Below are 24,955 nucleotides of genomic sequence, written 5' to 3' on the forward strand. Positions count from 1 at the left end.
CCTCCTGTCAGGTCCCTTTGTTCGTCTCATGTGTTCTGGTTCCTCTAAGTCTACTTTTATCCTTGGAGTTTTTCTGTCTTTTCTAGTATTCCCCTTACTGCTCTCCTGAGTTGGATGGTTTGGATCCTATATCTTGCTTGTGCCGACACATAGTAGCTCCTGTTATGCTGGGATGATACATCCTTTATATACGATGTACATGGTATTTATAGGTGTGTGGTTGGTAACTTTTCTGAATCTAAATCTGAAGTGCTTTTTATTTTGATTATTCATGTGGTCAGTAGTTTACCTGGATATAGAATTCTATGTTGAAGCTTATTTTCCTCACATTGAAGGTGTTGCCTTATGGTGTTATAGCATCTAATGATGGTTTTCAGAAGTCCCGTATCATTCTGAATGTTCTTTGTATGTGACCTGTTTTTCCCTGGAATGCCTCTACTAGTGTGGATTTGACTGATTGGAGGTTTTCCTAATTGTGTGAAATTCTTCGAATGTTTATTTGATTTTCTTACTTTTCTTATATCATTGTGTTAGTCACTTACTTGGTGGGCCACTTCGTTCTGGAGATTTTTTTCAGGAGAAATTTTTGGGCTATTTGAGAATTGTTTTTACTGTCTTTCTTCAGGAACTCTGGATGTTGAACTTACAGGTTTGACCTATGTGTTTTTGATTTCCTGTTTTCCATCTCTTACTCTTTTGTACGGGTTCTTGGGATTTGTCCTTAACTTTACCTTCCAGATTTCCATTGAAGTATTTATTTTTAATGCTGTGTTTCAAGTTTCCATTGGTTTTCTCTTCTCTGAAGATTTCTCACCTACACCCTCTCTCTGTCTTTTTTTAACCGGGTGGAACCTTATTTTATTTTTCTTTTTTAAGACAGTCTTGTTCTGTTGCTCAGGCTGGAGTGCAATTGGCATGATTACAGCTCACTGCAGCCTCGATTTCCTGGGCTCAAGCCATCTATCTGCCTCATCCTCCTGAGTAGCTGGGACCACTGGTGTGTGCCACCACGCCTTCCTAATTTTTTAATTTTTGTAGAAACGGTGTCTCCCTATGTTGCCCAGGCTAGTCTTGAACTCCTGTGCTCAAGCAATCCTTCCACATCAGCCTCCCAGAGTGTTGGCATTATAGACATGAGCCACACCTGGCTGCTTTTATTTTTAAAGTATAATAGTGTCCACCTTCAGATAACCTGCCCTCCTTCACATTTTGGAATATTTCTCTTTATTTTACAGAAAGTTGTTTTTGTTTATAGTTAAAGTCTTGTGTATTTGCATTTTCTTTTCCCAAGTTATTTTTGCATACTGTATCAAGCGTTTTCCCATGTTAAAAATCTTTGATGACTGGGCGCAGTGGCTCACGCCTGTAATGCCAGCACTTTGGGAGGCTTAGGCGGGTGGATCACGAGGTCAGGAGTTCGAGACCAGCCTGGCTAATATGGTGAAACCCATCTCTACTTAAAAAAAAAAAAAAATAGCCAAGTGTGGTGGTGCATGCCTGTAGTCCCAGCTACTCAGGAGGCTGAGGCAGAAGAATCGCTTGAACGTGGGAGGTGGAGGTTGCAGTGAGCCGAGATCGTGCCACTGCACTCCAGCCTGGGTAACAGGGCAAGACTCCATCTCAAAAGAAAAAAAAATCCTTTATAAATACATACATTTTGTTTCAAAACGTTTCTTTCTAGGTTCATAATATTTACTTAAATTTATTAGAGTTTGTTTTAACCATTCTACTTTTAGGCATTTAGGTTTATGTGTTTATTTTGTTAGGATAAGTAGTGATGCAAAACTTTTAATTTAATAAAAGGTAAACAGTGTTCTGCAAATGAAAAATCAGTAAGAATTTACATTTTTCTTTAAATGATTTGTTGTTGATTTCTTTCATGTGATAGGTTTGTGGGAATTGCAAACATTTTCACAAATGTAGTTGCTGGTTTTTTATTTTATGCTTTTTACCCCTAGTAGAAATATAATTTTGCTTTTAGTTACATTAAAAATTATTTTGTTAAATGGTAGCAACCTTTTTGTTTTGTTTTCTTTTTAAGAAATGTGGTTTGGTTTTGAGCTGGAAGAGAGTACAAGGTGCTTCCGGAAAGCTTCAAGGTATGTCATTTTTTTCCTTATTTGCTGAAATCACTTTAACAAACTGTATGCTTACATCACTTTGAATGACTTACTCTCATTGTCTTTATTGGTGAGACTTATTTTATTAGCACTCTTTGTGCTCTTTTTTATTGAAATAGGGTTAAAAGGCAGTTTGGGAAAATATTGGCTGAGAATTGAGATCTGAAGGAGGAAAAAGGTAACAGGAAAGGAAAAAATTAAAATTGCTCAATTTAACTGGTTTCTTGTGCTTTCAAAAGTCTCTTGTCTCAAGAAATGACTGCATGATCAAGATGGAACAATTAGAAGTTAGTGTTAGTAAGGGAGAAGAAGAAGAGACAATCATAGCTTGTTAACTTTTTTTTTTTTTTTCTTTTGAGACCTACTCTCACTCTGTCACCCAGGATGGAGTACAGTGGTGTGATCTTGGCTCACTGCATCCTCTGCCTTCTGGGTTGGAGCAGTTCTCCTGCTTCAGCCTCCTGAGTAGCTGGGATTACAGGTGTGCGCCACCATGCCTGGCTTCTTTTTGTATTTTTAGTAGAGAGGGAGTTTCACTGTGTTGGCCTGGCTGGTCTCAAACTCCTGACCTCAGATGATCCACCCAACTTGACCTTCTAAAATGCTGGGATTACAGGCAGGAGCCACCATACCTGGCCTCAAATGTCAATTTTTTAAATAGTTCATTTGATTCAGGATCTATATGAAGTCCACACATTGCAACTAGTTGGCAATTTGTTTTAAGTCTCCTAATATTTTATTATTAGCACCATCCTCTAACCAACTGAGCTAACTGACCATACTCTTAATATTTTAAATTATCCTATTTCTCATTTCCTTGCAGTTTATTTGTTGAAGAAACTGGGTCATTTTTCAATAGTATTTTTTAAGTCGAGTTTTGCTGAATGCAGCTCCAGTACTATAATTTGCCATTAATCTATCCTCTGTATTTTCTGTAAAGTGGTCAGTAGTTGTACTTGATGTGTGTTGTGTGGTGTTTTGGTTTTTTTTTTTTTTGGAGACGGAGTTTTGCTCTTCTTGCCCAGGCTGGAGTGCAATGGTACGATCTCGGCTCACTGCAACTTCCACCTCCTGGTTTTAAGCAGTTCTCTGGCCTCAGCCTCCCGAGAAGCTGGGATTATAGGCATGTGCCAGCATGTCCGGCTAATTTTTTATTTTTAGTAGAGATGGGGTGTCTCCTTATTGGTCAGGCTGGTCTCGAACTCCCAACCTCAGGTCATCTGCCTGCCTTGGCCTCCCAAAGTGCTGAGATTAGAGGCACGAGCCACCGCTCCCGGCTACTATGTTATTTGAAAAGCAGTCTTGCTCTGTTGCCCAGGCTGGGGTGCAGTGGCACGATCTTGGCTCACTACAACCTCCGCCTCCTGGGTTCAAGCGATTCTCCTGCCTCAGCCTCCTGCATAGCTGGGATTACAGGCACCCGCCACCTTGCCCGGTTAGTTTTTATATTTTTAGTAGAGACGGGGTTTCACCATATTGGTCAGGCTGGTCTTGAGCTGCTGACCTCATGATCCGCCCATCTCAGCCTCCCAAAGTACTGAGATTACAGGCATGAGCCACTGCTCCCAGCCGCTATTTTTATTTATTTTTTTGTGCTTTTATTCTAGCACCTTATAGCCAGAATACTATAAAGGTAGTGTTCTTCCATCAGGGAACACATATGAGATTGTCTTTTTTGTGTATGTAATAGCATCAGTGTTGCCAGTGCCTAGATTGATTAATTCATTAGGAAGTAATTCATTAGTAGTCTTTTGTTTTTGTTTTTGAGACAGAGTCTTTTGTTGCCAGGCTGGAGTGCAGTGGCGCGATCTTGGCTCACTGCAACCTCAGACTCCCTGGTTCAAACAATTCTCCTGCCTCAGCCTCCTGAGTAGCTAGGATTACAAGCACGTGCTACCACACCCAGCTAATTTTTGTATCTTTAATAGAGACGGGGTTTTACCATGTTGGCTAGGATGGTCTCAATCTCCTGACCTCATGATCTGCCCGCCTTGGCCTCCCAAAGTGCTGGAATTACAGGTGTGAGCCACTGCTCCCGGCCTCATCAGTAGTATGTTTTGAAGAATTCTGTCATTCTTTCATTGAGGAACAAATCTTTTTCATGTATTAGTAGAATGCTTCTCTATGGAGAAAGTTGCCCCTGCATCTACTATTTGGTAACTTAGAGGCATTTTTGTTGTTCTTGAGATGGAGTTTTTTGCTCTTGTTGCCCACGCTGGAGTGCAATGGCACCATCTCAGCTCACTGCAACCTCCGCCTCCTGGGTTCAAGATTCTCTTGCCTCAGCCTCCTGAGTAGCCGGGGTTACAGGCGCCCACCACCACGCCTGGTTAATTTTTTGTTTTTTTTAGTAGAGGCGGGATTTTGCCATGTTTGCCAGGGAAGTCTTGAACACGTGACTTCAGGTGATCCATCCACCTCAGTCTCCCAAAGTGCTGGGATTAGAGGCTTGAGCCACCATGCCTGGCATAGAGGCATATTTAATACAGAAAAGGCAGGATAAATGCCCTGGCTTTCTTTCTTAAAACAATGAGTTGGTATCCTCAGCATTCTCTAGCAGTAACTGATTTTCTTTTTTCTTTTAAATTATTGTGAACTTACGAATTGAAGCATATTTAGTGTTACTGTATTTAATGTGGATTCCTTGTAGTTATTATCACCATTAAAACTTAACTTAAATTGTCTCTGCGCTTTATACATCTCCAGTGGTTTTGACATGACTCTGAACGCCTTTGACAGCTGCTTTGTTATCTGGTATGACAATTTGTTCCAAGGTCATCTAGTATAATAGTTTTTTGGCCCCAGACTTAGAATCAGCCATTTCTCCAGGGGAAATTGTTTTGAAGATCACGATCTGGGCACGAGGTGCACTCGTATTAACAGTGGTTTGGGATGAGCATGGTGGCTCATGCTTGTAATCCCGGCACTTTGGGAGACTGAGGCAGGCGGGTCAGGAGATCAAGACCATCCTGGCCAACATGGTGAAACCTCATCTCTACTAAAAATACAGAAATTAGCTGGATGTGGTGGCGCGCGCCTGTAGTCTGAGCTACTCAGGAAGCTGAGGCAGGAGAATTGCTTCAACCCAGGAGGCAGAGTTTGCAGTGAGCTGAGATCGCACCACTACACTCCAGCCTGGCGACAGAATGAGACTCCGTCTAAAAAAAATTTAAAAGCAGTGATTTGGTGTTTGCTTTTAGGTTTTTCCAGTGTATACTAATTCAGATTAAGGACTAAAAGGTTTTTATTTAACCTGTTCTGTCATATATCTGTATCTCTTTTTTCCCCACACTGAGTTCCCTGAGTTTCAAGGTCATTGGGGATGATAGAATATTAATTACTGAGTTGCTTTATCTCACATTGCACATAGAACAGTTTAACACTAACAACATTGGCACTATCACCAGCAATATGATCATTTTAAATTACTTTTCCTTTTTTTGAGACAGGATCTCTCTCTATTGCCCAGGCTAGAGTGCAGTCCCTAGTAGCTGGGACTACAGGCATGCGCCACCACACCCAGCTAGTTCTTGTATTTTTAGTAGAGACAGGGTTTCACCATGTTGGCCAGGCTGGTCTGGAACTCCTGATCTCAGGTAATCCGGCCGCCTCTGTCTCCCAGAGTGCTGGGATTACAGGTGTGAGCCACTGCGCCTGGCCTGAAGGTACTTTTTTGAGGGGCGTATCTGTTTGTCTTTATGGTATAGCATGCTGAAAATGTTATAGTCAAATTTACTATTTTAATATCAGTAGTTTTTTTCTGTTTCATGTCATCATATACATGTTTAGATTTATTTGATTTTATTTTCAATTTGCTGGTTGCCCTTAGATATAATTTTGTTTTAATAACTGTTAAAGTCATCTTAATAGCGAGTTTGACTAGTTATAAAAGGAAATAGATATAAGCAAAATAGACTGGTAACTAGGATACAAGATCACTAATTCTGTAATTTAACATCTCAGAATTGAAAAGTGCATTGTTTATGTTCCTGTAGTCTGTTCTTATTTGTGGCTGTTTGGAAGTCTAGATAGGGTGAATTTATGAAATAATTGACTCCCTTTAATCATGAATTTCATTGACTCTGCGAAGTATTTTATCAGAGCTTCTAATGAGTATCAGTTTGTCTGATTTGAATTTTTCTTCCTCTCCTCTGTTTTTCCCTTTTTTCCCCCTTTGGTTGTTTGAGGGTACTAAAAGTGAAATGGTTATCAAAAGGAATTTGTGGACAGGGGTGGAATTATGAATTGAGTGGTCTTTGTATTAAAACATTTGGACTCTAGTAATTCTACTTTTCCATAGTTTTTTTTCTTTTGTAAGTGGATTGATATTTGACTAATTGTTTTCATCCATTGCTAGCCTTTGGATTCTGTGAGTACAAGGAGCCAGAATCTACTCTCCGTGCACTCAGATTATTACATGACCTGCAAATTGGAGAGAAAAAGCTACTCGTTAAAGTTGATGCAAAGACAAAGGCGCAGCTGGATGAATGGAAAGCGAAGAAGAAAGCTTCTAATGGGGTATGTTTTCTGTCGGGGTATCTTTTCTAGGCCAGGCTGTGCTATTTCAGTGTAATGCTTCTCATTATAAACGAATCTAATATGGGACTTCTAAAGATCATCATGTATGTGCTTGTGGCTTAAATTTCGGAGGGTATTCGATAGTTTGTAGTTATTTTAAGTCTTATCTACCCATAGTGGGTGGATGACTGTTGGTTTGCTTGTTCCAGGTTGGGATGAAAGTAGTAAGGGAGGCTGGACAAGGTTAACTTGCCAGAGAAAACACTGGTACAGACTATTCCAAACAGAGCTAATTCATTAAGGCAGCTTTGTAAGTAAGTACAAAATATATTTCAACCTACACAATTTTTCTTAGTTTCCCTCTCTTTTAGAAGTACACCAACTCTAAAATGAATGAAACTCTGATTACTTGCCTTAGCTTGGGGGATTTATTCAAGCTATAGTAAGTGAAGCTAAAATAAAGGACATGGTTGTATATTGTATTGTAATGTACACATTATCACCCCCTCAACAAAGTGAAACATAGCTAAAACTTGAGTATATATTTCATTCATTTCTCTTCTTACTTCGTTTTTGGCATCTCATGCTGAACAAATGCAAAATAGATTTATTATTGCCTTCTCCCAACACAAAACCAGAAGTGTCTTTCGCTGTCATCAAATTTTTATTATCTTTCAAAATAGAAATTGCTTTCTGGGCCTGGCGTGGTGGCTCATGCCTGTAATCCCAGCATTTTGGGAGGCCGAGACCGGCGGATCACGAGATCAGGAGATCAAGACCATCCTGGCTAACATAGTGAAAGCCGGTCTCTACTAAAAATAGAAAAAATTAGCCGGGCATGGTGGCAGGCGCCTGTAGTCCCAGCTACTTGGGAGGCTGAGGCAAGAGAATGGCATGAACCCAGGAGGCGGAGCTCGCAGTGAGCCAAGATCACGCCACTGTGCTCCAGCCTGGGTCACTGCACTCCAGCCTGGGTGACAGAGCGAGACTCCGTCTCAAAAAAAAAGAAAGAAAGAAAGAAATCGCTTTCTGCTGGACGTGGTGGCTCATGCCTGTAATCCCAGCATTTTGGGAGGCAGGGGCAGGCGGATCACCTGAGGTCAGGAGTTCGAGACCAGCCTGGCGAACGTGGCAAAACCCTGTCTCTACTAAAAATACAAAAAAATTAGCCTAGCATTGTGGCGGTTGCCTGTAATCGCAGCAACCCGGAGGTTGTCTGTAATCGCGGCAACCCGGAGGCTGAGGCAGGAGAATCGCTTGAACTGGAGACGTGGAGTTGCAGTGAGTTGAGATCGAGCCATTGTATTCCAGCCTGGGCAACTAGAGTGAAACTCTGTCTCCCTGCTGCCAAAAAAGAAAAAAGAAATACCTTTCATGTCCCCTCCAAGTCCTTTGTTAAAAAAAAAAAAAAAAGGCTGGGCACGGTGGCTCAAGCCTGTAATCCCAGCACTTTGGGAGGCGGAGACGGGCGGATCATGAGGTCAGGAGATCGAGACCATCCTGGCTAACACGGTGAAACCCCGTCTCTACTAAAAAATACAAAAAAAAAAAACTAGCTGGGCGTGGTGGCGGGTGCCTGTAGTCCCAGCTACTCGGGAGGCTGAGGCAGGAGAATGGCGTAAACCCGGGAGGCGGAGCTTGCAGTGAGCTGAGATCCGGCCACTGCATTCCAGCCTGCGGGACAGAGCAAGACTCCGTCTCAAAAAAAAAAAAAAAAAAAAAAAAAACCAAAAAAACACCAAACCCAAAAAGCCCACAAAATGAAGCAGAGTATAAATAAGCAATTAAATGCCACCTATAATCCCATCATCATAAGTAACACTAGATAGTTTGGATGTATGTTCTTCTGGACATTTTTCTGTGTATGAATGTAGTTTTTTTCTTTTTTGACACAGAGTGTCTCTGTCGTTCAGGCTAGAGTGCAGTGGTGTGATCTTGGCTTACTGCAACCTCTGCCTCCCGTGTTCAGGTGATTCTCCTGCCTCAGCCTCCTGAGTAGCTGGGGTTACAGGCATCCGCCACCACATTCAGCAAATTTTTGTATTTTTAGTAGAGATGGGGTTTCACCATGTTGGCCAGGCTGGTCTGGAACTCCTGACTTCAAGTAATCTGCTTTCCTTGGCCTCCCAAAGTGCTGGGATTACAGGTGTGAGCCACCATGCCTGGCCAAATGTAGATTTTTGGTTGTTTTTTGGTGGTTTTTTTTTTTAGATGGAGTCTCACTCTCTTTCCCAGGCTGGAGTGCAGTGGCGTGACCTCAGCTCACTGCAACCTCCACGACTCCCAGATTCAAGTGATTCTTCCTCCACAGCCTCCCAAATAGCTGGGATTACAGGCGCCTGCCACCAGGCTCGGCTCAGCTACTTTTTCTGTTTTCACTATGTAGGTGAGGCTGGTCTTGAACCTTAGGCGATCCGCCTGCCCCAGCCTCTCAAAGTGCTGGGATTACGTGCAAGCCACTCTGCCCAGCCAGCATTGCCTGTATTTCTAAAACAAGTATAACTTTATCACACTCTTGCTTATTATGTGAGACCCATCCTTAATGATTTTAGGTTTCTTACAGAAAAAAGACCCCCCCGCCGCCCTTTTTTTTTTTTCTGACTCCATCTTGCTCTGTCGCCCAGGCTGGAGTGCAGTGGCAAAATCTTGGCTCACTGCAACCTCCACCTCCTGGGTTCAAGTGATTCTCCTGCTTTGGCCTACCGAGTAGCTGAGTTTATAGGCACCCGCCACCACCCTTGGCTCATTTTTATATTTTTAGTAGAGGTGGGATTTCTCCATGTTTTCCAGGCTGGTCTTGAACTCCTGACCTCAGGTGATCCACTTGCCTTGGCCTCCCAAAGTGCTGGGATTACAGGCGTGAGCCATGGTGCCCGGCATAAATCCCATATTTTTAGGATGACATTCAAGGCTCGCTCCAGTCCACCTTTCTAACTTCCTTCTTTCCTCCTCTGCACATACTACTGCATGTACCTCCACAATCTTCCTTTTTGCTTTGCTGGCATCTCATGTCTTTGTTCCCTATCCAAGCTCCCTGTTGAAATTCTATCCATACGTATAATTAACATGTCCCTTGATTAATATAGACTTTATCAGCCTACCCTCAGTTTCTCTCAGACAGAATTAAGTCCTCTGTTCCCGTATAAAGCAGATCTTTGTAGCTGTTTTAGTAAATATTGTTTATATGTCTCTCTCTTTCACAGCCCTTTGTTACCCATCTCATTCCCATATCCTCTTTCAACCCCCATCTCTGATTACAAATAGAAAGGGTGATAAGTTTGTGGGCTGTCTCTTTAATCTTGTACCTCCGCAGCACCTAGGACAGTGTCTTGCCTAAAGCAAGGACGGAATTAACATTTGTTAACAGTTGCTTATCTGTCAGTCTTACTATCCTTACCCTGCTTCATAAGGAAATTATCTTTATATTTTATTTCAAATCAGTAATACTGCCTGTCACATCACTAAAACCTCAAAAAACCAGAAATGTTTGAAATAAGAATTTTCAGGTTTGCCTTGCTGTGATGACTGTATACTACCTAGTTAAAGGTATGGATTCAGTACCTTCAAAGTGTTCTGATTTGTTAGGACTCACTGTTTTCTTGTGTTTAGTCTTCGGTTTGTGAGGTCATTTAATTTGTAGCATTTGTAAATGTTATACTGAAAAACTCTGAAAATGAAATAAATCACTATACTACGTATTTTTATAAATAAAGAAAGGTGACTTGGCATTTCTTGCTTGCTTGCTTGCTTTTTTTGGGGTGAGGACAGAGTGTTGCTCTGTCACCCAGGCTCGAGTGTGGGGTGGTGTGATCTCTGCTCACTGCAACCTCCTATTCCCAGGCTCCAGTGATCGTTCTGCCTCAGCTGGGACTACAGGTATGTACTACCATACCTGCCTAAGTTTTATATTTTTTGTTGAGATGAGGTTTCACTGTGTTGTCCAGGCTGGCCTTGAACTCCTGGACTTAAGTGATCCACCTATCTCAGCCTTCCAAAGTGCTAGGATTACAGGCAGGAGCCACTGTGCCCAAGAAATGTTGATTTCTTGTATAATCAACATTAGCCAGAGTAACCACACTTCAGATCTGTTTGTTGGTCTTCAGGAAAAGCAATATGTGTCTGGATGTGGTGGCTCACACCTGTAATCCCAGCACTTTGGGAGTCCGAGGTCGAAGGATCACCTGAGTCAGGAGTTTGAAACCAGCCTGGCCAACGTGGTGAAACCCTGTCTTTACTGAGAAAGAAATACAAAAATTAGCCGGATGTGGTGGCGCACACCTGTAATCCTAGCTACTTGGGAGGCTGAGGCAGGAAAATCACTTAAACCTGGGAGGCAGAGGTTGCAGTTAGCCGTGATTGTGCCACTGCAGTCCAGCTTGGGTGACAGAGTGAGACTCTGTCTCATGAAAAAGCGAAGTTACATGCAATAAAATCACACAGAAAAATTATTTTTAATAAAATGAAATTAAAACAGTTGACAGACATCAGTTATATGATTTATTGTTCCAACTGTCTATGTGTATTTCTGAGTGCTCTTTGGCTTCTTGCCAAGTGGTACTTGAAGTCATAGGATAAACATGGTATATTTTCCTAGTGTTAATTTTACTCAACAATATAGGTTAAAAAAGCATTCTATCTGATGTAAAAAAATTTTTTTCAAATAACGTAAGCAAATATTACTATATAGTGGAGTAGGTTAGAGATTTGCCATGATTTTTTTTTTAAGGGTGGTTTTGGGTGGAGGGAGGTAGGAAAGCTGGAGAGGAAAGATTGGAGGGAGGGAGCAGGGGGAGGGGGGAAGATGGTGGGTGCGAGACATGGTGATTGTTTTTTATTCTTGGTTGTTGATTAGTTGGAGAAATTTAGAAGGCTGTTACTTAAGTAGAGGATAGGAGAACGAGACATTGAGAACCCTTTGTGTTGCTTTATTAGGCATTTTCCTCTGAGGTGGAAGAGAAAACAGTTCCGTATTTCTCATTGATTAAAAAGGAAACATGAGTTTGTCTAGGAGAGCAATATATTTTTCATGATCCAGAATTTTCTTTCTTTTTTTTATGAGATGGAGTCTCGCTGTGTTGCCCAGGCTGGTGTCTACCTCCTGGTCTGGGCTCAAGCAGTTCTCCTGCTTCGGCCTTCCAAGGTGCTGGGTTTACAGGCATGAGCTACTGTGCCCAGCCGTATTCAGAATTTTAAGAAGAATTTTGGACATGTGTAAGGTATCTTGTCAAACAACTTGACTGAACAGTTTAATGTAGATTTTGCAGAATTTACAGGAGTGAATTTTTTTCTTTCATTTCTTACTGACCTTTAGTAGTAAAAGTATTCTGTGTGAAGTGGCCATGCTAATGGCCTATTGCTTTCTGGCTGTCCAGCAAAAATAGCATAGGAGACAGTATATCTGCTTGTATGTCACAAGTCACAATTAATTAACCATATATTCAAGAATGAACACTGACAAGTGCTGGAAACACAGTTATTCTCTGGAAAGAACCTGTTAATAGAGGACAGCTGTTGCAGGTGAACATCTTTGTCTGGAAATTAGCCTAGTTGAGTCCACATTTTCTCAAAAGAAAGAACTCTGCATTTCCTTAAATTTTTTAAAAGGTTCGTACTTTGCATTCTAGAACTCATTGTCAAAGAATGAGCCCAGCAGAGCTGTTTAACTTCACAGCCACTAGCTTTACTATTGAAATTTTAATTTCTCTGAAAAGAACCAACTAGGTTGTAATTATCTGTAATGTAAACATTACAGATAATCTATCAGCTTCCTATATGGCTGAATCCTTGACCTTTTGTTTCCCAGTATTACTGAATATGCTTTCTGGTTTCTCCCACTTCGCCCTCCAAAGTCTCACTCTTGTCTCCCAGGCTGGAGTGCAACCTCCACCTCCTGGATTCAGGCAATTCTCCTGCCTCAACCTCTTGAGGAACTGGGAGTACAGGCACCCGCTACCACTCCTGGCTAATTTTTTGTATTTTTAGTAGAGATGGGTTTCTCCATGTTAGCTAGGCTAGTCTTGAACTCCTGACTTCAGGTGGTCCACCCACCTAGGCCTCCCAAAGTGTTGGGATTACAGGTGTGAGCCACCGCGCCCGGCCATCTGGTTTCTGAAGTATAAGAAAAAAACGGAAAATCAGAAAATTGTGTATGGTTGATATTCCAGAGAGAGAGCTTTAGATGAAACTTGGCAGTCTGTGGAGTGTCTTTCTAACCTGATCATCTACCATAATCAGTTTTGTTTTTTTTTTTTAATATTAGCAATCAGTTAAGATTTTTGGGTTAATAAACTTTTCTTCTAAAAATGTGAGTTAGTTAATTCCAAATGCTTTTATCTCTAATTCAGGTAAAATAGCCATATTGATATTTAAATTTTGGTTTACAGTGGAAACAGTATAAACTCAATTTAGGGTTTATACGGATTTTTTTTTTTAAGGAGTCTCGCTGTGTCGCCCAGGCTGGAGTGCAGTGGTGCGATCTTGGCTCACTGTAGTCTCTGCCTCCCAGGTTCAAGTGATTCTCCTACCTCAGCCTCTCAAGTAGCTGGGACCATGCCTGGCTATTTTTTTGTGTTTTTAGTAGAGACGGGGTTTCACTGTGTTAGCCAGGATGGTCTCCATCTCCTGACCTTGTGAGCCACTGCACCCGGCTGGGGAATTTTTGTGTTTTTTTAGTAGAGACGGAGTTTCACAGTGTTGATCAGGCTGGTCTCAAACTCCTGACCTTGTGATCCGCCCACCTCAGCCTCCCAAAATGCTGGGATTACAGGAGCGAGTTTGTTTTTGTGTGCGGCGGGGAGACAGAGTCTTGCTGTGTCTCCCAGCCTGGAATGGAGTGGAGTGATCTCGGCTCAGTGCAGTCTTCACCTCCTGGGTTCAAGCAGTTCTCCTGCCTCAGCCTTCGGAATAGCTGAGATTACAGGCACGTGTCACCATGCCCAGCTAATTTTTTGTAACTTTGGTAGAGATGGGGTTTCACCATGCTGGCCAGGCGGGTCTTGAACTCTTGACCTCGTGATCTGCCCGCCTTGGCCTCCCAAAGTGCTGGGATTGCAGGCGTGAGCCACCGTGCCCTGCCAAGTGGTTAGTTTTATAATAACACATAATGCCTTATATTTAAGTTATCTGTGTCATAACCCATCTGTTACTCTGTATTGGTATAGCTTGAGGAGAAGAGCGCGTTTTTCAATTTGAATTTTACTTCGTCTAAGTGCAGCATTTTTCTCACCTTACGCTCTTAAGATTTCGTTGCTGGGTGCGGTGGCTCATGCCTGTAATCCCAGCACTTTCAGAGGCCGAGGCGGGCGGAACATGATGTCAGGAGGTCGAGACCATCCTAACACAGTAAAACCCCGTCTCTACTAAAAATACAAAAAAATTAGCTGGGCGTGGTAGCGGGCACCTGTAGTCCCAGCTACTCCGGAGGCTGAGGCAGGAGAATGGCGTGAAACCGGGAGGCGGAGCTTGCAGTGAGGTGAGATGGTGTCACTGCACTTCAGCCTGGGCAACAGAGCAAGAAAAAAAAAAAATAAATAATTGAGCAAATTAATTTAAGAAATAAAATGTTGGCCGAGCGCGGTGGCTCAAGCCTGTAATCCCAGCACTTTGGGAGGCCGAGACAGGCGGACCGTGAGGTCAGGAGATCCAGACCATCCTGGCTAACCCAGTGAAACCCCGTCTCTACTAAAAAATACAAAAAACTAGCCGGGTGAGGTGGCGGGCGCCTGTAGTCCCAGCTACACTGGAGGCTGAGGCAGGAGAATGGCGTAAACCCGGGAGGCGGAGCTTGCAGTGAGCTGAGATCCGGCCACTGCACTCCAGCTTGAACGACAGAGCGAGACTCCGTCTCAAAAAAAAAAAAAAAAAAAAAAAAAGAAAATGTTTGTTGAATATATATCCATTGGAGACAGCTTTCAGAATGCTGGTGGTCAGCTTAAAAGTTAGTGCTAAGTTACGTTGTTAAGGAGCCACAAGGCATGAAACTCACCTTGAATAGAGTTGCAGGAATTATGACCAAGAGCCAGGCATGTATGCACATGAGCATGGTTCTTGTATGTATCTGAAAATGTGCACAGTATATGTTTACCAAGTAAATCTTTAAAAACTTTGGGGCATGCACCACTATTGTAGCACATTAGAAGCCAACAATTTCCCCTACATAGAGGGAATAATCTAGACTTCTTAGAAAATAATAATTATTATTATTGAGATGGAGTTTCGCTCTTTTGCCCAGGCTGGATTGCAGTGGCGTAATCTCTGCTCACTGCAACCACTGCCTTTCCGTTTTAAGCGATTCTCCTGCCTCAGCCTCCTGAGTAGCTGGAATTATAGGCATACACCACCGCACTCGGCTAATTTTTGTATTTTTAGTAGAGATGGGGTTTCAGCATGTTGACCAGGCTGGTCTTAATTGAACTCCTGACCTCATGATCCAGCCCCCCTCGGCCTCCCATAGTGCTGGGGTTGCAGGAGTGAGCCCCACCACGCCTGGCCAGAAAATTACTGATAAAGACCTACAAATAGTTACTTTGATTCCTTCTTAGTGTTGTAAGTGTATGGTTTCTATAAGTGGTATTCTTGCATTGTAAGAACTGGTAGAAACCAAATAGGAAATAAGCCATCATTTCAGCCCCTAAACTCCTGATTCTGGCATTTTGGTGTATTTAACAATCTGATGTTTTTGTTTGTTTAACCTACATACAATTTTGTTTATTCTGTGCGGTAGCTTTCACAATTAACTTAAAATTGTATTTTGCCTTTACTGCATAACTGAATTTTCAGCCATTTAGTATCTGTTTAAAAGAATGAACTATTACATACAGTTGTTAACTATTTGTGTACCTATTGAGCAAAACAGTCTGAAAACTTGTGAATGGTTTGCAGATGTGTTATATAGTGTGCTAGTCCTGAAATTTAGGGGCCAGAATTTTTTAGCTATTAAGAAAAAGAAAATGAAAATGAACTAGTATCTCAGGAATAGTGAAATAAAAAAAAAAAATGAAGCTTTTATGATGTTAAGAACAAAACCAACTCTGTGTTTAATAGGACTACAGAGATGTTTTTGAGAAAACATGTATGTTTGTTAACTGTTGTTGTAGAGTGATTTTGATTTTCTTGCTTGATTTTTCTTTCCCCTGAATTTGCTGTTTTCTTTAAGAATGCAAGGCCAGAAACTGTCACTAATGACGATGAAGAAGCCTTGGATGAAGAAACAAAGAGGAGAGATCAGATGATTAAAGGGGCTATTGAAGTTTTAATTCGTGAATACTCCAGTGAGCTAAATGCCCCCTCACAGGAATCTGATTCTCACCCCAGGAAGAAGAAGAAGGAAAAGAAGGAGGACGTATGTGTTCTGACAACAACATATAATTTCTACCATTTGTTTTTTATGATATCACTCTTATGCTTTGATTACATGTCAGTTTTCTTTTTTCTTTCTTTTCTTTCTTTCTTTTTTTTTTTTTTGAGATGCAGGCTCACTTTGTCTCCCAGACTGGAATGCAGTGGCGCAGTCTCAGCTCACTATAACCTCCTATAACCTCCGCCTCTGGGGTTCTGTGGGGCATTGTATGTAATCTAGAGAAGTTTTAAAGTATATGGGAGAATGCTCATGGGTTATATGCCATATATCCCTCAAGGGATCCACTTGCCTCATTCTCCCAAAGTGCTGGGATACAGGCGTGAGCCACCACTCCCAGCCTTAAAATTTTTTAAAAATTATTTTTAAAAATGGATTAAAAATACATTTTAAACTTTTTTACAGAGACAGGGTTTCATTATGTTTTCTAGACTGGTCTCCAACTCCTGGGTTCAGGTTATCCTCCTGTCTCAGCTTCCTAAAGTGCCAGGATTACAGTCGTGAGCCACTGCACCTGACCCTTATTTTACTTTGTTTGCCTATGGTTGTTCTGTCTCTGTTCTAAGCAAGAAACCAGATCTGATTCACTGAAGATTTCCACCCACTCTTAATTTTTAGCTGCCTTTCTTTAGAAACTATGTCACATTCCCCTCCCTGAACAATAGTGGTATTGAATAATCAAACTGGAGGATTCTGAAAGAACAGTACAACTTGAAACATTCCTCCTCAGTGAATTGATTGCTACCTCTTTGTCGCCCTAAGCTAATTGAACAGTGGGCAGTCCAGGTTGAAAGAAAAGGTTTACTTATTTCCTTTGGATAAACTTAGATAAATTATGGGAAATGTTCTTTTAAAAATAATGGAAGAAACCAGGAGTGGTGGCTGATACATGTAGTCCCAGCAGCTGGGGAGGCTGAGGGGAGGTTTACTTGAGCCCATGAGCTTGAGTCTAGCCTGGGCCACAGAGCGAGACCCTGTCTGTAAAGTAAGAAAAAAAATCCCACAAATATTGGAAGTGTTTTGTTTTATTTATTTATGTTTTTGAGATAGTATCTTGCTCTGTCACCCAGACTGGAGGATGGTGTCGCAATTACGGCTCACTGCAGCCTTGAATACCCATCCTAAAGTGATCCTCCTGCGTTAGCCTCCTGAGAAGCTGAGACTATAGGCATGTGCCACCATACCCAGCTATTTTTATGTTTTTTGTAGAGACGGGGTTTCACCATGTTGCCCAAGCTGGTGTTGAACTCCTGAGCTCAAATGATCTGCCTGCCTTAGCCTTCCAAAGTGCTGGGACTACAAGCGTGACCCACTCATAGCCAGTGTTTTATATGCATCCATTATATAATAAAAAAATACTACCTGGTATATATATTATGATTAGTTATGAATGGATGGTTACATTTTACATTATTTTAAATTTGAATGCCTTTTTAGACCATCTTCAGTTTTCTTTGTGGCCAGATACATTTTTATTATTTGGTATGTATTTCCTCATTTGGCCATAGAACTTTTCTTTTTTGTTTTTTTACCCCCCCTCCCCCTGCTGAGATGGAGTCTCACTCGGTTGCCCAGGTTGGAGTGCAGTGGCTGCGATCTTGGCTCACTGCAAGCTCTGTCTCCCGCGTTCAAGCAATTCTCCTGCCTCAGCCACCATGCCTGGCTGCTTTTTTGTATTTTTAATAGAGACGGGGTTTCACTGTGTTAGCCCGGATATTCTCGATCTGACCTCGTGATCCACGTGAGCCACCGTGCCCGACCCATAACTTTTCTAATGAGGTGTATTCTATTAGGAATGGTAATTGGTAGGGTCAGTAGGGTACAGGGTAATTGAGGCCTGTAGAGTTCATTCTTTCTCTTTCTTCATTAGTGGGAAAGGAGAAAAATAACATATTTGTTTGATATGGATTGGGAGGAGATAATAAAATCTTCCTCTGTGGCAGGAGTTATGGATAAATATTGTTGGCATGATTAGAAAGCCCTGCTACTATGAGATCACCTTCTATATTTCCATTTTTTGGGGGTGTTCGAGTATCCAGAGAGGAGGTGGTGTGTGATCAGTTATTGTGAAGAGAGTGAAATCACTTTTATTCCCAAGTAATTTGAAATCAAGAAATTATCACAAAAGTGTACTGTATTGTTCATGTCGTAAATGTATAGGCCATTGCTTTGCAGAGTAGTATGAGCTCTGTTTTTCTTTTTTAAAAAAGATTCTTGGTGGATTTTTTCGCAGATTTTCCGCAGATTTCCAGTGGCCCCACTGATCCCTTATCCGCTCATCACTAAGGTTCGTTTAAATTGTAGGCTTTGACAATACCTGTGTTTACTGCTGATTGTTGATTTGTCATTCTTGTCTTTGTGATTTTTCACTATTTAACTTTAGATTGTTAGATTTGTTATTGTGGATGTTCTATTTACTTATTTACTCTTTGAGACTTATACAGAATATCTAACCTTTAACTGTTTATATTGAAGTAGGTTGTTCTTTATTCATTAGCTCCTTTGCTCGTTTTCTTTTAGGAGGATATAAATGCTATAGAAATGGAAGAAGACAAAAGAGACCTGATATCTCGAGAGATCAGCAAATTCAGAGACACACATAAGGTAGTATTCTTGTCTTTTCACTTGATACCAATCTAGACTTTTTACAGAATCCAAAGCAAAGAGACAAAAAAAACAACCTTAAATTAGAATATAATTTTAAATGCTTTTTATAGGTTTAATTGATATTTAGATAGAAAAAAGAAACAGAAGACCAATACCATATTAAAGTAGTCCTTGGCATATTGTGCTTAGTTTTTTCAGTTACTGACTATTCTGCAGTCATCTCACTTTAATATGAATAGAAGCTAATTTTATTTTTAGATTTCAACATAAACATCAAGGTCAGACTTAGATTCAGGGGGCAGCAGGATAACATACACTGTAGTGTATTTCTGGGGGCAGTTATTTAACTTGATCTTAGGATTACCTTTCTTTAGAGAGCTGAGATTAAAATTTACATTTTATATTTGTATAGATTTAAGTTGAGTGGGGGAGATTTTAAAAAGTAGGTCAGTGGTTACCAGACTTACCAAATTTTAGATGCATGGAAGAACTGTAAATTCCCATAAAGCTAATCTATTCATTGACCCCCACCATTATGATAGAGATCATATGGTGACTAATGCAAGATGAAACTCTCAGCTTGGAAAGTAACAAGGAATAGGATGTAAGTATGAGCTTCTGTTTTTTATTATATTTATGGATGCCCCCTCAGAAAAATATGCAAAGGGGTAACTGGCTTGGAAATGGGTATTTATGCATAGTAAATCCCACTCACGAGTTTTGCCTATTTGAAGCTTCTCTCAATGACAGTGCATCTGTGAATGTTCGCTGGTGTTGAAAATGATGCTTTTGGACGGTGCAATGCAAACACTGCATGACATGTATTTTGATGGTAGAGATAATAAGGTGTTGCTGGTTCTTACTGATAGACTGAGAGTTCTTTAACTCAGTGAAATGTTAAATGTTCGTTTTCTCTTTTATTCTTACTTTTTCCCATTGCTTTCAAAATCTGTAGTTCACAAATAATGCCAATGAATCAGTGCTGCTGAACACTTACTATCCAGATGCCCAGCCCTTGCTCATATACACAGTGCTTTTTCGAGAATTAAATGTGTCTAAGAGCACAAACATAATTCTCCCAAAATTAATTTTGAGAGTTGAAAAGGTGGTCTATGGGAAATCATTTTAGATGAATAATTTGGGTTAGGTATAATACTCAAATTCAGAACCGAGTAAGCTTAAAAATGGTATATGGTTGTGTGTGTGGTTTACCCCCTTTTTGTTTTTATTTATTTGTTAAACCCTGTCATGTTATTGGTAAATTATGAGGAAATCATGTTTTAAGAAAAATTCGAAAATATATTTGCTTTAAAGTTTGGGAATCTGTCAGGCATTTTACTGCCTTAGTATTGTTTCACTGGAGGGAATGTTTTGAATTTTCAGAATGTCTTTTCAAAATAAAAAGAGATCAAAATGAAAAACCAAAACAGTTTTTTTTTTATTGGGTGGTTTGGCTAAAAGGGTTGTTTGAAACTTCAGTAACAAAAAATGAGCTCAGTGAACCTTTGCATGTTTTGGTATGAGTTTATTAAATAACCACAGACTGTCAGGGTATCAGCGTGGCAGGGGGCGTCCATTTACAGCACGGATGAGTCTGAAGAGAGAATGAGGTAAGATTTATGATTTTTTAAAAATCTGTCCTTTCCTCTTCATTACTTTCTTACGTAATTTTAGACTCGCCTCATTTCCCTTCTCCAGTCTTTATTTTAAAAAATACATGTATATGTTTACATGTATACATATACTTATATACATGTGTATATATATATCTCTCATATAAACTTTAGGAAACATCTAGTATGGACTAGATTCACTCACTTTTTCATTTACTTAGAATCAAACTTTTGAAATGAGTTCTGAAACAAATGGTTATTTTTATTACTGAATATAAAGAGCACAGTGAAATAAGCAAGAATTAAAAATTGAGGAATTCTACAGGAAAATTAGTATTGGAACAGCTAAAATATTCTGTAAGTATCTATTTCAGAAATAAACAAATTTCTTTATAAGTGTATGCCATTGAGGTAAGTTTTATATAGTCTAGCCTCATTTTACAATATAAATTTTTATATTCATTAGAACTGTTTCAGAAATGAGATTTTTTCCCCCTTTAATAGCTGTCAGTTTCTGTCCTCTTTCTGTCATCTCATTTCATCCCTTTGTAATTTCAATGTATTCAGTTTTGGCTTTGCCTGCATTCTACTTCGATACAGACTGGCACAGCAACTGAATATGTTGCTCATACATTAGCTTTTCTTTCATAACCTGCTATCAGTTCTCTGATCCATGAGGAAGAGAAAGAGAGTATCTGACAGGTAAGATTGCTTTTTAAAGTTGTTTTAAATGCATTACATGACTGAGAAAAGAAAAATGCACATTTTATTGTTGCAGTTTAAAATTTCATTTCGGTGAAACTAAACGTGAAACAAAAGGGATAAATGTGTTTTGTATTGTTTTACCTGTTTGGGATATTTTTTTCTGAGTTTGTGTAGAAACCGTGTGGTACACTGGTAATCTTTTCAGGGTACAAACTTGGTCTGACTTTGTTATTTGGTTTATTTGTGAACCATGTACTTGCTCTTCCTCCCAGAAACATAGCTTGTAGGCAAGGTTAATCCAGTGTTGGCGATCCATGTCCTAGCACAGCATCTGTAAGTTAATGCACAATCATTCCTTCCAAGGATGGATTTATCATTGTAAATATATTTTCATTGTCTTACAGGCATAATGGGCATAAGTGTATTGCTTTTAAATATTTTAAATGAAACTATTACAGTTACATATATTTTGCTTGAAGTGAGTGATTTTCAGACTTTTTGTATTTGGTGGGCTGTCCATCTTGTAATGGTGGGAGTAAATGTTTCCATAGATAATAAAGCAGTTCTTGGCTGAATTCAGCTTGTGTTTCTTTTGGAGGGTGGGCAAATCAGAGGGCAGAGATTATTTAGTTGCATTATAGGTATTCTTCTGTACCACTTGCCCTTTGAAACCCTCAACTTGAGGTAATGTGCAGTCTGGGGTTTTAATTAGTATTAATCTTGTGGATTTACAGAAATCCATAATGGACAGAGTTGAGTTTTAACCAATGATAGTATTTATAGAAAATATTTCGAACCACCACATTCTTCATGGTCATTTTAGTTAGTACATAGTCATTGAGTGGCCAGCCACACCTGACACAATCTCCCAGCATCCAAGATTGGAGATTCCTGGTCTGTGTAGAGTATATGGTTTTGCACGAAATCTTTCTAGTCTTGTGATTGCTTCAGTTTAATTTGTCACATAAAACCACAAGTATTTAATATTAGTGTATCAGTGGTTTGGTGTTTTTGTTCCCAATATTGGGCATTGCGCCGGGAAAAATCTGAATACTGGAGCTACAGAGTTAACTCTAAAAGTGCTTTTATTGGTTTCTAGAAACTGGAAGAAGAGAAAGGCAAAAAGGAAAAAGAAAGACAGGAAATTGAGAAAGAACGGAGAGAAAGAGAGAGGGAGCGTGAAAGGGAACGAGAAAGGCGAGAACGGGAACGAGAAAGGGAAAGAGAACGTGAACGAGAAAAGGAGAAAGAACGGGAGCGGGAACGAGAACGGGATAGGGACCGTGACCGGACGAAAGAGAGAGACCGAGATCGGGATCGAGAGAGAGATCGTGACCGGGATAGAGAAAGGAGCTCAGATCGTAATAAGGATCGGAGTCGATCAAGGTAAGTCTTTACAGAAGTTACTGTTTCCTAATAGCTTTTATAGAACTACCGGGTAGTCCTCCAGAGTACCATTTGCATTCATGGAATGAGAGGATTTTTTTTGTGTGTGTGAGACATTCTCACTTTGTCACTCAGGCTGGACTGCAGTGGCTGAGCATGGCTCACTGCAATCTCCGCCTCCTGGGTTCAAGTGATTCACGTTCCTCAGCCTCCCAAGTAGCTGGGATTACAGGTTCATACCACCATGCCCAGCTAATTTTTTGTATTTTTGGTAGAGATGGGGTTTTGCCATGTTAATCAGCCTGGTTTTTGAACTCCTGGCCCCAAGTGATCCGCCTGCCTCAACCTCCCAAAGTGCTAGGACTAGAGGCGTGAGTCACTGCGCCCAGCCTGCGAGAATTTTTTTTAGAGACAACATGGTCTTTATCTGTCTCTCTCTCTCTTTCTCTTTTTTTTTTTTTTTTTTTTTTTTGGAGACGGAGTCTCGCTGTGTCACCCAGGCTGGAGTGCAGTGGCGCGATCTCGGCTCACTGCAAGCTCCGCCTCCCGGGTTCACGCCATTCTCCCGCCTCAGCCTCCGAGTAGCTGGGACTACAGGCGCCCGCCACCACGCCCGGCTAGTTTTTTGTATTTTTAGTAGAGACGGGGTTTCACCATGTTAGCCAGGCTGGTCTCGATCTCCTGACCTCGTGATCCACCCGCCTCGGCCTCCCAAAGTGCTGGGATTACAGGCTTGAGCCACCGCGCCCGGCTCTCTCTCTTTCTTTGTCTCTCGCGCTCTTTCTCTCTCTCTCTCTCTCTCTCACACACACACACACACACACACACTCACTCACTATGGGTGAAAGTAATAATTTTCAACTCTGATTAATTTCTGTCTGAAGCCACTTTTTATAGAAACACAGTGGCCACTCAGTGTTCTGGGCAGACATGACTCCCTGCTGTCTCCCTGGGTCCGTGGGTATTTTTTAAGTTGTTCTTTTCGTTGAAGTTCTGTATACTGAGACATCAACTCCAACACCACATCTTTTTAGCCCCTAGCATTTTTATTTGGTTTTTTAGCCCACTGCACTGCCACAGCTTAATCTTTCTGTCTATAAATTTACTATCTACCTCTACCTCTGGCTCCTAGTAATTTTACTCTTTGGAAGGTTTTATTTTTTATTTAAATTTTTAAAATTATATTGATTTTTTTTTTTTTTTTTTTTTTTTTTTTTTTGAGGCATGGTCTTGCTCTGTCACCCAAGTTGGAGTGCAGTGGTGCAGTCTTGGCTCATTGCAACCTTCGCCTCCCAGGCTTAAGCAATTCTCCTGCTTCAGCCTCCCAAGTAGCTGGGACTACAGGCAGACACCACTGTCCCGGACTAATTTTTGAATTTTTTTTTTTTGTAGAGACCAGGTTTTACTATGTTGCCCAGCTAGTCTCGAACTCCTGAGCTCAGGTAATCTGCCTGCCTCAGCCTCCCAAAGTGCTGGGATTACAGGTGTGAGCCACCACGGCCGGCCTTATATTGAATTATTTTGATGAGTCATCTCATTGTTGAGCAATGAGGTATAGCAAACATGAACAAAGGAAGAGGAGAAAGCAGCAAGGAAGAGAGAAAAAGCTCCTTTTTCTTCAAGCTAGTTTTAAAATATACATTACTGTGTTGCAGTTTCTTACTTGATTATGGCTGGAGGGAGTTCCACTTTAGGTCATTTTACCTAATTGCTAGAACTAGAACTGGAAACTCAACCTTTAGTAGGCATTAAAATTATTTCATTCTGTCCATCCCTGATGCAGTCATTGAGAGGTTGGTATGTATAAAATCCATCTCTCATATTTATGGCATAAGTGTATCCATGAAGAGTGTATTTCATATATACATATTAAATACACATACATGCAGTTATTTAATTAGATCCTTGGCACCATACTATATATAATCTGCAGTTTGGTTTTAGTACTTTTTTTTTTTTTTTTTTTTTTTTGGAGACAGATGTGCTCCGTCACCTTGACTGGAGTGCGGTGATGTAATCATAGGTCACCGTAAACTCGAAGTCCTGGTTTCATAGGATCTTCCCACATCAGCCTCTGGAGTAGCCAGGACTACAGGCACGTGCCACCATGCCTCTTGGCCTCAAGCAAGCCTCCTGCCTCAGCTTCTTAAAATGCTGGGATTAGATTTTATCATTCTAATTAAATATTTGAGGACTTTCAGTGCTGATACTTACAAAAGTTCTAACTTAATCCATGCAACATGTCAAAATTCTCTGTTTTCCACGTTTGCCAGCACTTACTCCCTGATTACTAGTAAGCTAAACTATCTCTTTTTTTTTTTTTTTTAAACAAAAGATTATTTTACTATCTCTTAACATATTCATTAGTCCTTCATACTTCTTTTGGGAATTAACAGTTTTCCTTTTTTCTGTTTTACACCATCAGGGGATTGACTGTTATTCCAGTATATGATGAGCATTAACTAATCATTCATTTTAATGATTTGTAACTATTTTATATTTAGATTGTAGTTGTTTTCTGACATACCAGTAAGCATTAACATTGATATTAGAATGCATTTTAGGATTTGTGACTGCAATTTATGTCTTTCTCGTGAGTGTAGAAGAGGTTATATAGTTCTCTGGAAATCAAGTGCTAGATTCTGGCCTGT

General features: G+C 40.6%; 1 protein-coding gene across 2 annotated transcripts in view; it reads left to right on the forward strand.

Moving 5' to 3' along the window:
• RBM25 (RNA binding motif protein 25) overlaps positions 1-24,955 on the forward strand; it is a 66,608-nt gene that overhangs the window by 25,037 nt on the left and 16,616 nt on the right. For both annotated transcript variants that reach the window (XM_007987190.3, XM_037984215.2), the window contains 6 exons: positions 2,042-2,099; positions 6,478-6,638; positions 15,793-15,978; positions 18,227-18,280; positions 18,514-18,597; positions 22,018-22,304. In XM_007987190.3, coding sequence (XP_007985381.1) covers positions 2,042-2,099; positions 6,478-6,638; positions 15,793-15,978; positions 18,227-18,280; positions 18,514-18,597; positions 22,018-22,304 — 830 coding nt within the window. The remainder of the gene's footprint in view (positions 1-2,041; positions 2,100-6,477; positions 6,639-15,792; positions 15,979-18,226; positions 18,281-18,513; positions 18,598-22,017; positions 22,305-24,955) is intronic.

This window comes from Chlorocebus sabaeus, chromosome 24 (genome assembly GCF_047675955.1).
Source record: "Chlorocebus sabaeus isolate Y175 chromosome 24, mChlSab1.0.hap1, whole genome shotgun sequence".
Classification (NCBI taxonomy): Eukaryota; Metazoa; Chordata; class Mammalia; order Primates; family Cercopithecidae; genus Chlorocebus; species Chlorocebus sabaeus.